The 18726-nt window shown below is 37.7% G+C and overlaps 1 protein-coding gene across 1 annotated transcript in view; it reads left to right on the top strand.

Moving 5' to 3' along the window:
• The first annotated feature begins 274 nt into the window (after positions 1-274).
• Positions 275-18726, top strand: part of plekhg5b (pleckstrin homology domain containing, family G (with RhoGef domain) member 5b) — a 73864-nt gene continuing 55412 nt past the window's right edge. Inside the window, exons 1-2 of the mRNA XM_054785326.1 lie at positions 275-771; positions 17842-17918. Of these exons, the coding sequence (XP_054641301.1) occupies positions 690-771; positions 17842-17918 (159 nt within the window). The 5' untranslated portion in view covers positions 275-689. The remainder of the gene's footprint in view (positions 772-17841; positions 17919-18726) is intronic.

Genomic DNA, 18726 nt, shown 5'->3' with positions numbered 1-18726 from the left:
TATATATATATACACACACACAGTATATAATAATACAAATATAAATACCTAAATCTGAAATACCTACGTTCAGTATCGAATAAAACTTTTATATGTATTCGGAGACTGTAAGAAGCTATGACATTTAAATGAGTACATTTTCGGTGTTTTTGTGTTTTATTTTTTGTCGTTTTTAAACTGGCGGGTTTCACGAATTCCCCCGAAGAGAAACCTTAAAGCTGTGTGCTAGCGCCCCTAGCGGTCCCTGTCTGCCAGTGCAGTGCGCTAGCAGAGAATGAATGGAGGCGGTCTGCTTTGGAGGGCACAGACACAAAAAGGAGAAGCACTTAGGTTAAAAGGTCTCTCGGGCTGCTTAAAAACACCACGCAAGACGAGGACGTTTGCGTCTCTTTTTTCATCCTGAAACATACACCGCTATCATCACGCCCGACAACCTTAACGGCTTTCCGCGGAGGAGAAAAGTTGATCAACAAGTTCTTCCAATGTTCGCCTTGTCGTGGCGGCTTTTGTGAGGTGAGACTGGGACACGTCCCGGCGAAGGACAATGCAGGACAGCCGTGGACAGGACTGCTAAGCAAACATCGCCGGCTCATTAGCAAGTAGCATCGGCACGCCAGCCTGCTGGGATTTACCGGCGTTGGCGCCTTCGTCCACCCGTCACCGGCAGAAGTGAAGGACTGCATGCCTCGATGGTTCCGAACAAGTGGAGCATGAATTCTGTCCTGCACAAGTCGCCACCTCGGAGCTGGCTGGGACTCAAATTGAGACTCAGTAAGTCACCATTTTGATATTGTTGATGTTAGCTTGACTTAAATGTGCTCGTTTTTCAACGAGGTTCTGTTGTACTCATCAATGCTAGCATGGTTTCTTTCATACGGGGTCCGTTTACCTATCAGAACTGGCACGGCTTAAATGTGTTGTTTTTTCAACGAGCTTCCGCACGGTGTTCAATCAGGCAATTAATCAATCCTCTCAATTGGAGTCTGGTGTGTTGGGGAGTAGGGTGTTTTAATAGTCACGTGACCCACCCGTTCGCACACACAGACAAACCGCACTAGGTGCTAACACTGTGAGTTAGCTTAGCAGTTGACACTTTACTGTGCTAATTTGTGCCAAACCAGTTGTATTTGGATTTTAACGGTTTTTCTTTTAAAGTTGGCATTGCAGCATTAAAGACGATTTTATTGTTTTTACCTTTGGTGGTTAGCCCAGCGGTAATATTTAATTTAAAAATAAATAAATAAATAAATAAAGTCATAATTAGAAATAGGAAAAAACAGCTGTAATTTTACAAGAATAAGGTCTTCTAGCAAGAAAAACGTCACAATTTCACAAGAATAAACTGGTAACATTATGAGGATTTTTGTAGCATAGAGTTGAAATATTAAAGAAAAACTGTTTTTAAAAGTCATGATATTATGAAAAACAAACAAAATTAAGTTGTAATTTTTGAAAAAATTCTAATACTATGGGACTGAAATTAAATATTATGGGAATAAAGTCATAATATTCCGAAAATAAAATTTCCAAAGATCATTTGAGAAGAAGGTTGAAATATTTGGGGGGAAAAAAAGGGATGGGGGAGTGAAGTTGATATTAATAATAGGCTTTTTCACCTATATGACCAAGCTGAGATGCAGTTTTTTCTTGAAATATATATAACTTCTTAGCATACAGTATCTACATACTGTATATATTCCATAAATGTTTTATGATGGCCACAGTTTTACCCTGGAACGGATTGTTTCAATTTCCTTTTATTCCCTATGAGTGTGAAAATGGGAGCAAATGGGAGGTGGGCCCGACGCATCCTGGGTGGATTGATATGTTCCGATGGCGTTCCAGACTTCCTGAGCAGAGTGATGGTTTGTGGGATCTCGGCGTTTGTGTTTGTGGAGGTTGGACGGAGAGCAGACGAGACATCTGGCTGCAGATTAGAGCAAGGACTTTAAGAGCGACTTAAGACTCCACTGGCCTGGAACTCTGACGGCTTCCAGACTCCAAACTGTTAACTTAAACCTCGCAATTCTTGACACCCACGAACCCGCTGACTGCCGACGCCTGGTGCTGGTAATTAACTGGTAATTAACATTAACACTGATCAATGGTCATGTGTAAAGCAACACATATAGATATACTGTATATATTATATATATTTCCTCTCAGCTTTGTCATATACGTACAGTGGTGTGAAAAAGCAACTTTGCTCTTTTTTGCACATTTTTGCTGATTTTTTTTTTCTCCAAATATTTCAACTTTCTTCCTTTCCTTTTCGTAATATTATGACTTTATTCCTATAATATTGTATAATAATAATATTCTATAATATAAAAAAAATTAAAAAAAATTTTTTTTGCTAAAATTCTAGTAAAATGACATTTTTCTTCATAATATACTGTATACCAGTTTTTTTCTCGTAAAATACTTTTTTTAAACTTATTTTTCTCATAATGTTTTTACTTTATTCTGGTAAAATTACAGCTGTTTTTTTCCCTCCAATTCTGCTGTTTTTTTCCCAACTATTTCAACTTACTACTTGTAAATTGTCTTTTCACAATTATGACTTTATTTCCATAATAACTTTTTCCCAACCCAATTGTCCAAAAATTACAACTTGATTTTGTTTTGTCTTTCACATAATATTAATTATTAAGACTAATTAATATTAAGACTTTAAAAAAATCTCTCTCTCTCTCTCTCTCTCTTTCTCTCTCTCTCTCTCTCTCTCTCTCTCTCTCTCTCTCTCTCTCTCTCTGTGTGTATATATATATATATATGTATATGTAGATTTTTTTTAACTCTATGCTATTAAAATGACATTATTTTTCCTCATTTTCCATGTTTATTCTTGTAAAATTGCGCCTTTTTTTAGTTAGAATACGTCTTTTTTTTCTTAATATTTTGACTTTATTCTCTTTTTTTTCCATTTCTGCTTAAAACATTTTTCAAACTTTCTTTGTGTAAATTTTGTTTTTGTAATTCTGATTTTATTCCCAAAATATTTAGACTTTTTTCTCAGAACGTTAATATTTTTTGTGACCTAATTTTATTTGTTGTTTTGTATGTTTCTCACAATATTGTGACTTTTAAAAAAAAAAGTTCTTTTTAAACAAACAGTCTATCTATTCTACTAAAATGATGCTATTTTTCCTCATATTACTAGTTTTTCTCATAAAATTGCAACTTTTTTCTCTCGTTAGAATACAACTTTTTTCTCAATATTTTGACTTTATTCTTGTAAAATTACAGCAACTGTTTTTCCCCAACTATTTACTTTCTTCTTGTAAATTTTCTTCTCCTAATTATGACTTTATTCCCATAATATTTGTACTTATTTCGATAACTTTTTTCCAACTAAATATTCCAAAAATTGCAACTTAATTTTGTTTAGTTTTTTTGTCATAATATTATGACCTTTAAAAAAAAAAAGTATAACATTCTTTCTTTTATATTTCCACTCTATGCTCCTAAAATAAAAATTTTCCTCATAATATTATAAGGTTATTTTTTCTCGTAATATTTTAACTTTATTCTGGTGACATTTTCACTTTTTACGAAACCTAATTTTGCAAAAATGACTTCAAAACTTCATTTTGTTTTTTTTTCATATTACTACGACGTAAAAAAAATACTTATTTTTTTCTTTCATATTTTTTCATTATTTCAATTCCTCACAATATTACGACATTATTCTCAAAAATAATGCTGACATTTTATCGTTAGATTGCAACTTTTGTTTCTCTTAATATTTTGTCTTTATCCTTGTAAAATTACTACTGATTTTTGCATTTTTTTTTTTCTTTTTTAGTATTCTTGTTAAATTATATTTTTTGAATGTGCCGCGGGCCACACTTTGGACACCCCAGCACTGTTGTGTGCCTCTGACACTTATTTAACATGTATAAAAACAGGATAATATGGTAGTTTTACTTTTTAAAAGGGTTCTCCGTGACACAATAAGGCCTGAGGGAGAAAAACCTCATGTGATATTGAAAGAAAGCGTGAATCAATGTCTCACAAAAAAAAGTGTAAGAGGATCCTGGGAGGAGAAGAATGATGGGAAGAGACACACGATAGAAGCAGGAAGACAAGAAAAGGCCTCCGGCTGTGATCGTGTTTACGGCGGTGACTTCATCAGAGTGACACTGCCGTGTCGAATAGACAATCTTTACGCTTGCCTTGGGTGTCACGCGAGCAGAGCCTGTCCAATATCGGCCAAGAAGTTTAAAGAGTTTAAAGCTGTGACCCAGTGGAGGGTTTGGACACCTACTGTACATGCCGTGGCATCATCAGTAAAGCTAGCTCCGCCCACTTTAGGTACACTTCCACTGCAAGAAAACGTTAAAAACGACAACTTGGACCAATGAAAACAAGAAAATGCATCCAGTACTTGACTGAACTGTCATACAAACACAATAAAATAAAAATATAATAATCACTTTCCCATAAGGCTGCTTTTTTTTTCTTCATTTTTTTAAATGTCACAAACAAGACTGAGCCGAATTTAATTTTATAAATGTACTTTAATGTAACTTTATTGAAACAATTTCCCATTACCACGGAACCCAATCAGGATTAGACCAAACTCTGAGTCAGAAACACAAGCAGGAAACGATTAGCTGTTAACCTCGATGCTTAAACGACGCCGCTGTCCTCCTCCTGCTGCCCATTTGTCAAAATTGCTTCGTAAACGACGGGAAAGATGAACGGTTAGTTCATGCGTTGCTTTTTTTTCCCAAATTTCCCAAAGTTTTTTTTTTTTTAAATTATTTTTCCAAATATTTCTACTTTCTTTCTTTTGTAAATTTTCTTTTTGTAATATTATGACATTATTCCCATCATAATTTGACTTTATTCCAATAATATTAAAACTTTTCCCCCAACCTAATTTGCCAAAAATTACAACTTTTTGTTTCTCCTATTATGACATTTCAAAAAAATATTTTTTTCTTTAATATTTCAACTCTATGCTACTAAAACTACATTATTTTTTTCTCGTAATATTACTAGTTTATTCTTGTAAAATTGTGACTATTTTCCCAAAAGAATATTACTTTTAAAATTGTGTAATATTTGAACTTTCTCCCCCTAAAATTAGTTCTTTTTTAATTTACCAAATATTTCAACTTTCTTCTAAAATAATCTTTGTAAATTTTCTTTTTGGAATATTATGACGATATTTGTATATTATAACTTTTTTCCAACCAAATTGTCCAATAATGACAACTTTTATTTTGTTTTGTCTTACTCATATTTTTTTCGTATTTTTTTTTTTGTAATTCTGACTTTATTCCCAAAATATTTTTGACTTTATTTTCAGAACATTATAAGTTTTTCCGCAACTTAATTTTACAAAAATTACAACTTTATTTGTTGTTTTGTTTGTAAAACAATAAATAAAATAAATAAATAAATAAAATTGCGCCTTTTTTTTCTTTTGTTAGAATACGACTTTTTTTCTCAATGTTTTTACTTTTATTCTTGTAAAATTACCGCAACTGTTTTTTCCCCCCAACTATTTATTTACTTTCTTCTTGTAAATTTTCATCTTATAATTATTACTTTATTCCCATAATATTCAGACCCCATTTCCATAATAATTTTTTTCCAACCAAATGTTCCAAAAATTGCAAATTGATAATTTTTTTTTTTGTCATACTATTATGACCTTTTAAAAAATAACACATTCTTTCTTTAATATTTCCACTCTATGCTATTAAAATGACAACATGTTTTCTCATAATATTACAAGGTTATTTTTTCTCGAAATATTTTTTACTTTATTGTTGTAAACTTTCATTTCACATTTTTTTTTTACATTTTCCAAACAATTCAACTTTTTCTTGTCAATTTTCTTCCTGTAATTATGACTCACTTTATTCTCGTGACAATATTACTTTTTCCGAAATCTAATTTTCCAAAAGTGACAACTTTATTTTGTTTTGTTTCTCAAAATATTGCGACTAAAAAAAACAAACAAACAAAAATATTTTATATTTAACTCTATTCTACTAAAATGTGGTTATTTTTCCGCATAATATTACGACGTTATTCCTGTAAAATTGTCTTGTTAAATGATATTTTTGAAATGTGCCGTGGGCCACATCGGCCCCATCCCGGGCCACACTTTGGACACCCCTGTTGTACAGCGTGTTAGCCTAACGTGTAAACATCTAAAGAGACCAGGACGTCATGAGTGCCGCCTGGACACGAGGATGAGGACGACGAGAGAGAAAGGGAATTACTGGTGGGAGTAAAGCAAAACAATGGAGGAGGAAGTCTGAACTGGAACAAGTCACGAGCCACAACCTCGCACACACACACACACACACACACACACACGCACACACACACACACACACGCACACACACACATTATCTGCTTGACTGAGCAGATCTGCTGACTGTACTTTACTTCTTACAAGCCAGAGGACGTGATTAGCACCTAATAGCAGTGTCACCACTTAAAAGTACCATATTATAGTATTTTTGTGTCCATTTTAAATACATTTCAGAGGTACACAATACTATGTGCACAAGCTATGTGATGCTAAAGTGCTAACATTACACTCAAACATCATGCTAGGTTAGCCTATTAGCTGAATAAAAAAACAAAATGATGGAATTCATAGCTCCCACGTCTGTAGCTGGCTGACGGATAGTTGTCAGGGCTGCATTTTAAGATGTGTAGCGAAGCCTTTTTTTCTTCTTCTTCCTCAAAGATGTCCTCCATCAGGTGGAATGTGTAGTAGACTTACATTTATTAAGTTTTCATGCATTATAATATATCAGGGTTGCAAAAACATGTGCTTCTAATGCGAGTCAAATGGGACCAAATTGGTCCCGAGCGTAAAAAGTATATATGCACTTCTGCTATTCTGTTCACCTTGCAATAGAGGGAATCACTTCCATTTCAACAATAATTACAAAACTAAACCTGATCAAGTTTGCCTTGAAACTTTATTTTAAGATGTGTAGATGTGAATTCTGGTGTCAAAAAATCCTGAAGGAGAATGTCCAGCCATCTGTGACCTCATGCTGAAACCAACTGGGGTTCTGCAGCAGAACAATGATCCAAAACACACCAGCAAGTCCACCTCTGAATGGCTGAAGAAAAACAAAATGAAGACTTTGGAGTGGTCTAGTCAAAGTCCTGACCTGAATCCTATTGAGATGCTGTGGCATGACCTTAAAAAGGCGCTTCATGCTGGAAAACCCTCCAATGTGGCTGAATGACAACAATTCTGCAAAGATGAGTGGGCCAAAATTCCTTCACAGCGCTGTAAGAGACTCATTGCAAGTTATTAAACGCCTGATTGCAGTTGTTGCTACTAAGGGTGGCCCTACCAGTTATTAGGTTTAGGGGGCAATCACTTTTTCACACAGGGACGTGTAGGTTTGGATTTTTTTCTCCTTTAATGATAAGTTTCATTTAAAAACTGCATTTTATGTTCAGTTGTGTTGTCACTGACTAATATTTAAATTAGTTTGAAGTGTGACAAACACGCAAAAAAAAAGAGAAATCAGGAAGGAGGCAAACCACTGTATGTATGTGTGCTAAAGTGCTAACATCCCCAACCTAATTTTCCATAAATTACAACTTTTATTTTGTTTCTGTTTCTCATAATATTACGGCGTTTAATAAATAACTTTTCTTTTTATTATTTCAACTCTATGCACCTAAAATGAAATTACTTCTCCTCATATGTTATGGGTTTATTCTGGTAATATTGCACCTTTTTTCTCGTTAGAATACGACTTGTTTTCTCTTTAATATTTAGACTTTATTCTTGTGAAATTACAGCATTTTTTTATTTTCCAAATATTTCAACTTTTTCTTAAATAATCTTTGTAAGTTTTCTTTTTGCAATATGACTTTATTCCCATAATATTATAATTTCTTTCCCCAACCTAGTTTTCCAAAAATGACAACTTAATTTTGCTTTAGTTTTTCCCATTATGCTACGACTTTTAATACAAATAAAAAATGTTGTTTAATATTTCAACTCGATGCATAATATTAAGAGTTTATTCTCATATAATTGCGACTTTGTGTTTCTTTAATATTTCAGCTTTATGCTGCTAAAATGACATTTTTTTTCTCAAATTACAATATTATTCTTGTAAAATTACGACTTTCTTGCTAGATTACAACTTTTTTCTCTTAATAATTTGGCCTTATTCTTGTAAAATTACCGACGATTTTTGCTCCCATAGTTTCATATAATAAGATGTAAAACCTTTTTTAAAGATGTGTAGAGAAGCCTGCTTCTTTACAATGGGTGGGCATACACGTGGGGCAGGTTCATCTGGATAGGAGCGGGGTCAGAGGTGGTGTCATGTCCGCCACATCATTATTAAAATGTACCTTTTACATAATAGGGGAGCTTTACACATAAGCATGTAGATTTATGGTCAATATAGAATCCTCTCTTGCGTGACTAAAAACTTTCCCGTGGGGGATGAAGTGAATCTTACCATCGCTGCCCCCCAACGTGTAATAAAAACCTGCTAAATTTGCGCACGTGATGATCAGATGTCTTCCTAACGGAAACATGGTGAGCAAGGCTGCAGGTGTGTTGGTGATGAAAGTGAGTGCAGGAGGTGCTCATGCTGCACGTGTGCTTGCTTCGTTCAAAGCCCGAAGCTGCCTGCGAGATTATTACCACATGTCCGCAAAGCCTGCACTGCTAGCCGGCTCCCTGCCTACCCTCTCATTTCTCATCCCAAAATTGGACATGTTGGCCGCAGCCTGCCGCCACGTCCCTCCCTTCCCTTCCCTTCCCTTCCCTTCCCTTCCCTTCCCTTCCCTTCGCAGTATTCCTTCTCCTGTTGTCAGGAGTCTTACGTTACTTTACAAAATAATTGCTGTGTGTTGTTTTAGCAAAGGGGATACTCATCATTTAGTGAGCAACCTTTTACGCTTGTCCACGATACCGCTTGATATTCCCATAGGAAATAAGAAGTCGCATTGTAACATTCTTAAATATCATGCATGGGTAAAAGGAAGTTAAACACTGTCACCCCAGCGTAAAAAGACGTTGTACACTCTAATGCAGGTGTGAAAAGAAGTTAAACACTGTAATGCAGGTGTCAGAAGTTAAACATTGTCATACGAGCTTGAAAAGAAGTTAAACACTCACCCCAGCGTTAAAAGTTATACGCTCTCACGCAGGTGTAAGAAGTTAAACACTGTCATTTAAGTGGAAAAATAAGTTAAACACTGTCACGCAAGTGTAAAAAGAAGCTAGCAGACTACTTCCTGGTTCATGGAGGATAGTGAACGGGGGAGGGTGGAGGCCACGTTCTCTTCCATTGATGCCGTCAAACACTAACTTCCTGTTTTGCCACTTTTTAATCCCGATCCTCACCAAAATATCTTTGTATCATAGTACCAAAATATCATGATATAATAGTATCGTAATATCATGCCTCCAACAAACTACAAAGTCTTTTCCAGTACTTTGAGTGCAATCCTGCTAACAACACAGTATGCCTTTTACTAAGTCAACATGATACAAAGCCAGCCAGTACACTACAGTATTGACAGTACATAAGGATGTGATGCTCATTTCTAAAAAGGCATGATGAATGTACAGTAGAGGTTGTGGGGGCATTCATAATGCATGCGGAGTATGTGCGACCTTTCCAGTAATAAAGAGAGTGTACTCTGTAGGATGTAGGATAGGAGGAGAGTTTAAAGGACATCTTTGTGCGCTCTGGTCCAGAAGCCCAGACTGGCCCAGCTTGTCTCGGCATGAATGCAAGGCTTGTGTGATGGAGTGGGCCCTCCCAAGAACCCCCACCCCGCGCTCCACACGTCCCACACAAGCTGCTCCACTCGCACTGAGAAAGGACGTCCAGAAGATTGACTTGGTAGCTAGCGCTGGCCAGGACAATACAGCATGTGGAATGAGCACATTGGCAGGCATTTAAAGCAGGCTTTTATTCTGAAAGATGACGTCATGGCCGGCTGCAGGTGTTGTTTGGGGCTGACTTCATAGTCTGTTCGTTCACGGACGTGCAGTCAATGACGCGACGTCATGCTCCTCTACTGGAAGAAGCGCGGCGCTTACCAGCTGGAGGCACCGCTGCCAGCCCCTCTGGAGCGCTACGCCTGGTCATCATCCCTGGACGTCATCCACGATCTGTGCGGTAAATGCTAGCTAGTTTTGTGTGCAAAAATGATGCTGGATGCTGACAGTCCCATGATAATGTGTTGTGTATTTGTGGCAGTCCACCACAAATAAATGAACGTACAGGACACAGTGACAAACATTCCATAATGGTTAGACTAATGCAGAGTTCATGTAGATACAGAAATATTATAAGCAATAAATAAATGTATAATAGAAGATAGCTTTGTAAAATAATACCATAATAAAATAAGAATATTATTGGAGTGGAACCTTATATACAGTAAACCTTAAATAAATAGTACATACTAAAATAATAGAAAGAAAACATTTTCTCTAAGGCTGCACACAACTTGGCTTTTTGCTTTTTCTTTGACTTTTTTCATGACATTTCTTCCAAAAAAAAAAGGATCGGCAACAGCAAGGAGTGTTAAGGGACGACGAAGAATGTAGACGGGAATTTAGCATTTCATATTATTACCCCGCTGACTTTTTTTTACACATACTGTATACGACAGTTAGGAATGTTAAAGAGCGACTTCAAACATTGTCTGTACACTTAATTAAGCTTTTATGATGGCCACAGACCAAACCATTTCTATTGACATTATTATTAACAGTGTTTAACGTCTTTTTACACTTGTATGACAGTTTGCAATGTCAAATAGTGACTTCAAACATTGCTTGTATACTTAAAAAAAAAAAAGCTTTTATGGTGGCCACAGTTTGAGCTGGAACAGAATATTTACATTTACAGTATTATTAACAGCGGTTAACTTCTTTTTACACTTGCATGACAGTTGAGAATGTTGAAAAGTGATTTAAAACATTGCCTGAACACTTAATGAAGCTTTTATGTTGGCCACAGAAAAATGGAAATCCACACATATCAGATGTCAACCAGCACCCCTGGACACATGTTGTTCAATACTGGGGGCCGTTGGACCTTTTTTAATTTGTTCAAATTTCAAAGACATGTTCTCTTGGAGGAATAGAATGAGCTTAGAGCATGCGAGCCGTGTTTTTAAGTCACGTTTGAGCATACTTAAATGTGATTAAAGTGCAAAAAAAGTATCCTTCTAGTGAAACGTAAAAAAAGGAAAAGGCGTAGCAAAGCTTGCCTTGAATTCACGTTATAACCAGAAGGCAGCATTGGTAGCACAGCGAGCGCGGGGTTGGGCTCTTGGCCGGCGCCCCAACACCAAACCGCTGGGAATCTCCAGTGGCGTTCCCAAGGCGGGATAAATGGGAGCGCTGCGTCAGGAAGACCATCTGGCATTTTAAAAACAAGGCGGCCACTAAACTCCTGCGTCACTGTGGTGACCCCTGAAGAGACGACAGAGAGGAACATGGCAAGGATGCAGTCTGAGGCTCAGGGCTCAATCTTAAAATACAAATAATATATTGATTGTATATTCATTCATTCATGTTGAAAAGAAATGTAGCTGTCCTAAAAAACATCCGTATACATATCTATCTCTGCATGCGCTTTAAAATGTTGTTGTACATAAAAGAGCAAGAAAGAAAAGTACAAAAAACAGCAAAAATTGAAAAATCAGCAGTAAATTTACGAGAATAAAGTCCAAATATTCAGAGAAAAGTAATCTAACGAGAAATTATGAGGAAAATAATGTTATTTTAGTTTAAATATTAAAGAAAAAAGACGTTTTACAGTCATAATATGAGAATCTGAAAACAGATCCACAACATAAAATGGTATTTTGTGGCGTGCACGACTCCCTGAGGACCAGGCAGCTCTTTGGTGCTGCAATGCTTCCTCTGTCCACCAGAGGGAGCTTAGACGCAATGCATTATGAGAAAACTTAAAGAGAGTTGAGTTTTTTTCTCGTATTGGTTCATGTTTGTATAGTTCGGACACCTTTTGAGTGTAAGCTGCTGTGTGATGAGTTTAGTGTTCTTTTGTAAGATAACACCGTGAGTCAGACTATTATATAGTTATACTTTAATATATAATGACCTCCAGCGATTTCCAATGGAAAGTAAAGGAAGTAAAGGAGATGTCACAAGATTAAAACTTAGCCATAAATTATTCGCACCGCTATATAAGCCGCAGGGTTCAAAGTTTAAGAAAAAAGTAGCGGCTTATACATTGTTCCCTCGTTTATCGTGGGGCATAGGTTCCCAAAATAGCCAATATAACTTCTTAGCATATCTACACGTGTTGCTTTACAAAATATCAAAGTGGCCTTAAATTGTAATGAAGTTTAAATGAAAGCGTTTGCTTCAAACACGACTGGTTGTTTTTGAGACGTTTATGACTTGACTTTGTTACATTGGTTTTTGTTATTTATTTTTTTAACAAGGACATGATGTGTTTAGCTGGTATTTTGAGGCAAGGATGTCAACCCCATCATGGAAAAGCTTTTTTTTTTCCTTCGCTACTGCTGTGGAAATAGCTCATCCACGTGCACACTAAGAGAGAAATGAAATATTTACTGCCGCACGCAAATACGTCACTGTCTTCCCTTTTTTGGTGGAGTATGTTCCGCTGCTCATTCTCATGCCATCAGTGAAAGGATGTGCAGGAATGTTCTTTTGACCGCACGGTGGCCTAGTGGCTAGCATGTTGGCCACACACAGTCAGGAGATGGGGAAGATCTGGGTTCGAATCTCCGTTGGGCATCTCTGTGTGGAGTTTGCATCTTCTCCCGTGTGTGGCTTTTGTCCTAAATTGTCTGTGGGTGTGAACGATTGTTTGTCTATATGTGCCCTGCGGTTGGCTGGCGACCAGTCCAGCTCGGCCTCTCGCCAGAAGTCGGCTGGGATAGGCTCCAGCATACCCACGACCCTAGTGATACGCGGCATAGAATATGAATGGATGGACAATTAAGAGAATAAATGAGTAATTTAAAAAAGTTTAAATTTTATGGGGAAAAAAAATACTACCATTTGTATTTTATTAATTTAGTATTTACAAATAAGTAAATACAAACTTACCTGCAAATACAAACACGACAGCTTCTCCTCCTCTCCATCTTCACTCGCCAAGAAGACAGTTCTGTCTCAAGGTATGTTGACGTATTTTGACTTGTACGTAACTTACAAATAGCGTGTGTGAACGGGCGTCAACGAACGCCTAACTTATTGCCCGCGGATGCGGAACGTATGAATCATACGTTGACATACGTCGAAATGTTTTGTGCATGCACAAAATTTTCGGACGACTTGGACGTACTATGACGTATGCCAGCGTGCTTCAGTGTGCTCTTAACTTATACTAACTTACCCATAACTTATTGGACGTAGGCCAGCGTATTGGCCAATTTTTCATACGTTGACGTAAGCTGGCTAAATAGTCAAGGTGCGACAGGGCCTTTAGTTTTACTGAAACTATTTGACAAGCATTTTGAGTTTGTATTATTTAACATTATTTTAACAGAATATTCAAGCAATAACCTGGTGTTTGTGCACTTATTCACTCTGTCAGTTCAAAGAGGCGGAAATGTGGGGTTTTTTTTTTTATCTGATTTATCGAAAAATGTAGCCCTAATTTGTATTGTATTGTGTTATATTACATATAAATTGTATTACATAACATAACACAATGTCCTTTTTTTAACGAATATTAAAAATGTTGAATTCTATTCAACTATTCCAAAATGATGTCATAGTATTGTCATTTATGTTACATTAAATAAAAGACTTATTTCTATGAAGGGATATTGGAGGATGTATAAATGCTTAAAATAATATGCAATATACGTGAACATCATTGATCATGTCATCGAGTCTTGCATGTTCTCCAACTAAAAGATGAATCCGCACCACCTGATATGTGTAATAAAGCCTGCCATAAGTTGTTATGCAATAAGGGTATGTACTGTATGTGTGTTTGGTGACTCGGTGTACCTGCTGATAGAAATACCCCGAGATATTCTGACTATGCGCTAATCTCCGAGTGATTGTTCTTCAAGGCAGCGACGGTGACACGGTCAGCTAACCGCTCTGTGACATGTGATGTATGAAGCTCTGCCTCCTCCGCCAGCGTTGCCGTGTGCAGTAGTCTGCTTGGTAGTTGTGATGAATGCCGGGGGTCGTCTCAGGTGTGGAAGGTGAGGGAAGGCGTGTTGAATGAGATCGGACATGTTTCCATGGCAAGTTCCTTTCATGAATATGCCTTCAATAATTTGAAAAGGAAGAAGATGCATGCTGATTGGCTCATTAGTCTGCTTTCCATTGAAATGTAAATTCCAACAAACGTCTCTTTGCTGAATCTGCAATCCTAATGCGACAGTGAGGAGGTGAGGCGTCGTATTTTGCTTTGTGCTGCGTCTTCAGAGTCCTCGTTTATCATTACCTTCCAGCTTTCAGCGAAATATGGACACAAACTGCTAATCGTCAGCTATCACCCATTGTGAGTGGCCCCTGGGCCGCACTTTGGACACCACCTTATGGTGGTACCTGCTTCTGACAGTAAAAAAAAAAAAGTAGCTTTGTTATGTTGCTTTGCGTTATATTTTGTGTTGCATTATGATGCTTCGCGTTATGCTGCGTTAGTTGCATTGTGTTATGTTGCGTTGCGTTATGTTATGTTATGTTGGGTTGTGTTATTTTTATTTTTGTTATGTTGCATTGCATTTGGCTGCGTTATGTTATGTTGCATTGCGTTGTGTTGTGTTATGTTATGTTGCGTTGCGTTAGGTTGCGTTATATTGCATAGTGTTATGTTGCGTTGCGTTAGGTTGCGTTATGTTGCATTGCGTTGTGTTGAATGTTGCGTTATGTTATGTTGCGTTATTTGCATTACACTGTTGCGCTATGTTGTTTTGCGTTACGTTATGTTGCGTTGTGTTATGTTGCGTTGCATTGTGTTATGTGTAATAGATGCATGTTGATCGGTTCATTAGTCTGCTTTCCATTGAAATGTAAATTCCAACAAACACGGCATGCAGGTACTGTTTGCGTAACCCTGCGTACGACGATACAAACGGTCGCGGGCGGAGCTTAGTCCATCTCTGTGCTCTGCAAGACGTCACCAAGTAGAAGTGTGTCACATTCTTAACATTCCCCATGAGCATGCGGAGGAAAAGTCGATGGCCAAACATCCGCCTGTCGCGGCCTCTGCCCGCCAAAACATACAAGGCTTGACGTTTTGGCATGTTAGCTTAAGTCGGACGTAGCTTGCACTGGAAAGAATTTCCTGAGACAACACAGAAGAATACTTGGTCTATGGATCAATAACTTCTCATCTTATTGCGTATAAAATACTTGTATGGGGTTTTGCTTGGTGGCATGACTTGCTAACTATTTTTTTGGAATTGTCCAATTGCCACATGTGTTTGCTAATATGACAAGTAGACATTTACTTGAAAGTTTTAAGTACGCTCGTCAGGAATTCTAAATAGCAGTCTTTGAGGTCCTGGTTGACAGAATTGTTAAATAAAACTTTTGGTTCAGGCTCACACAGTTTAGCCAGCCGACAGTCGCAATTAAAATTAGAGCGAGACCAATGGCGAAGGGCGGAAAAGTAGGAGAGTTAGTTTTATGCTAGCGCTAGTATATGTTTGGTTTTGTCCACTTGGATCCAAAAGAAAGTCTTGATCCGGACGAGACTTGGCTACCTTTTAATGACAGTGGAACCTCGGTTAGCATACTCGTGTTTTTCGGTTAACGTAAAAAAATTGACACCAAAAGTTGCCTCTGTTTGCATACATTCTCCGGTAAGCATATAATATGGCGCGCGTCTTGTCGTGTTATACACTGCGCGAGTCCAACTGTGTTTGTAATGCATTTTTATCACAAATCATCCTCATTAGCATTCTGTTAACTTGTCCAGAAGTCCAACCTTTTGTGCGATAGTTAGCATCCTCCTCTGCTTTTTGGGTGCAGAACATTTTGTCAACAGTGTGGATTTTGTCGGGGAGGAACTTGCAAACATACAAAGACGGCAAGCTAGCAAGCAAGCAATCTAGCGATGACACAAGAGACACAGCAGGGCATGAAGGAGACTGATTGACAATTGTCTACAGCCAATCAGGATGCAGAAGACAATGGACGGTGCAGACAGATGAGAGACTTCCCACAATGCAATTCTTCTTAAAGGGCCAGGCTCGGCCTATAACAGCGTTCATACACTAATTTTTTTTAAAAAGCACTAAAATTGCACCAAAAAGATACGAATCAGCAAGTCTGTGAAAGGTGAACTGCGACTAAAATTGCATTATTTTTCCTCATAATATTACGAGTTTATTTTCGTAAAATTGCGACTTTTTTCAACCTTAACATTTTTTTTCATTTTTTTCCATTTCTGTTGGGTTTTTTTACATTTGTCTTCCAACTATTTCAACTTTTCTGTAATTTTTTTTCTTTGTAATTATGGCTTTATTGCAATAATATTTTGTTTTGTCTGTTTTTCACAAATTACGATTTTTTTTTTTAAAGTAATTTTTCTTTAATATTTCAAATCTATGCAACTAAAATGAAATTTTTTTCCCTCATAATATTGCAAGTTTATTCTCATAAAATAGTGGCTTTTTTCAGCGTAAAATACGACTTTCTTAGTTTTTTAAATTTCTGCTCTTTTTTGTTGTTGTTGTTGTTGTTTTTTGGGGGTTTTTTTCAACTACAGTATTTCAACTTCATGTACATTTTCTTGTAATTATGACTTTATTCCCATCATATTTTTACTTTAGTCTTGTAACATTACAACTTTTCCTGCAACCTAACTTTCCAAAACGTACAACTTTATTCGCTGTTTTGTTTTTCCTAATATTACGACTTTTTGAAAAAATAACGTATTTTTCCTTTAATATTTCACTTCTATTCTACTAAACTGACATTATTTTTCTTCATATTACGAGTCTATTCTCCTAAAATTGTGCCTTTTTAAATTACAATGCAATTTTTTTTGTCCTCATATTTTGACTTTATTCTCATACAATCATTGCAGTTTGGAAGGTTTTTTTTTTTTTAATTTTCCAACTACAGTCAAACCTGTCTTAGCGGCCACCTGTACATAACGGCCACCTGCCTATAGCAGAATTCCTTCTATTATGACGTTATTTTAGTCAAATGAAACTTTAGGAAACGTTTTTTCCCTCTTAATGTTTTGCCTTTATTCTTGTAAAATTAGTGCTGATCTTTTTCAGGTTTTTTTTGTTGTCTTGCTAAATAATATTTTTAGAATGTGCCATGGGCCAATAAAAAAATAATAATAATAATAAAAAAAAAAACAGCTGCAGGCCGCAAATGGCCACCAGGCCACACTTTGGAGGTCCATTTGGCTACAAGCACTGTACTCTGCTGTGCTACAAGTGTGAGCGCACCCAAACACACCAGCCAGCTTTTAGCAGTGATTTGTTAGCGTGGAGCTTTTAGCGAGTGTACTTTGCGAAAGAAAGCAGGATGAGGCTTTCCTCCCCTTTTGCTCCATTTTCTTCCTGTCCCGTCGCTCATTATTTATGTCCCTCTGATGTCCTCCCATTAGCCTCTCCTCCCGCGCTCCCCCTCTCGGCTTGTGTTTACCCTCTCCTCGTTTTGCTCGCTATTAGCTCACTCTCGCTGCCCCTGTCCCCCCCTGTTCCCCCCCCCCCCGGACCGTACGTAAACACAGGCAGCGACTGCAGGCCCCGTGTTTTTACAGCTTCACTCTGGCAGGCATGTTCACGTTCAGGACACTCACTCACATGGTGTTTTTTAACTGACAAACATGCATAATTTGCCTGTTTTTCTGTCGTCATTTCAGATGACAAGCCCGTCCAGGAGGAGGACTGGGTGGTGTGCCAGCATCCCGAGTGTCCCGACCGCCACAGGGCCTCAAAGGTAACACGCGCTCTTTTTCTTTTTTTTTTATTCTGTATGCACTCATTCCACCCAAAATGAAAATGAGTCAACACACAGTCATTATTGTCTACCAAGATAATTGTGTCTTGCCTACAATCCGGCATGGTGCATGAGTGCTGCCGGCACTGGGGAGCTGCGGTTCATTGAGGAGAAACATGAATTCCAACATAGTGTACACAGCGGAATTCCAAAGATGTGCTCCTTTAGTGGCAGTAGTAGTGTCACAGTCTGGGGATACACGAGTGCTGCTGGCACTGGGGGAGCTGCAGTTCATTTAAGTGAAGCAAGAATTTCAAAATATACTGTGACATTCTGAATATCCACTCTCTTGGCAGTGGTTGCGTCACAGTCTGGGTCTCCACGAGTACTGCCTGCATGGGGGAGCTGCAGTTATTTGAGGGAAAACATGAGTTCCAGAATGTACTGGGACATCCTGAAGATCCACTCCTTTGGTGGTGGTAGTGTCACCGTCTGGGGCTGCATGAGTGCTGCTGACACTGGGAGACTGTGGTTTATTGTGGAGAAACATGAATTCCAACATATACTGTGGTGTTGTGAAGAGCCGCTCCTTTGATAGTGGTAGTGTCACCATCTGGGGCTGCATGAGTGCTGCTGACACTGGGAGACTGTGGTTTATTGAGGAGAAACATCAATTCCAACATATACTGTGGCGTTCTGAAGATTGGCTCCTTTGGTACCTGTACTGCCGGCACAGAGGGAGCTGCGGTTCATTTGAGGGAAACATGTATTCCAATATGTGCTGGGACATACTGAAGATCTGCCCCTT

Source organism: Dunckerocampus dactyliophorus, chromosome 1, assembly GCF_027744805.1.
Source record: "Dunckerocampus dactyliophorus isolate RoL2022-P2 chromosome 1, RoL_Ddac_1.1, whole genome shotgun sequence".
Taxonomy (NCBI): domain Eukaryota; kingdom Metazoa; phylum Chordata; class Actinopteri; order Syngnathiformes; family Syngnathidae; genus Dunckerocampus; species Dunckerocampus dactyliophorus.
Note: the sequence above shows the minus strand (reverse complement) of the source record. Positions and strands in the feature narration are given on the sequence as shown.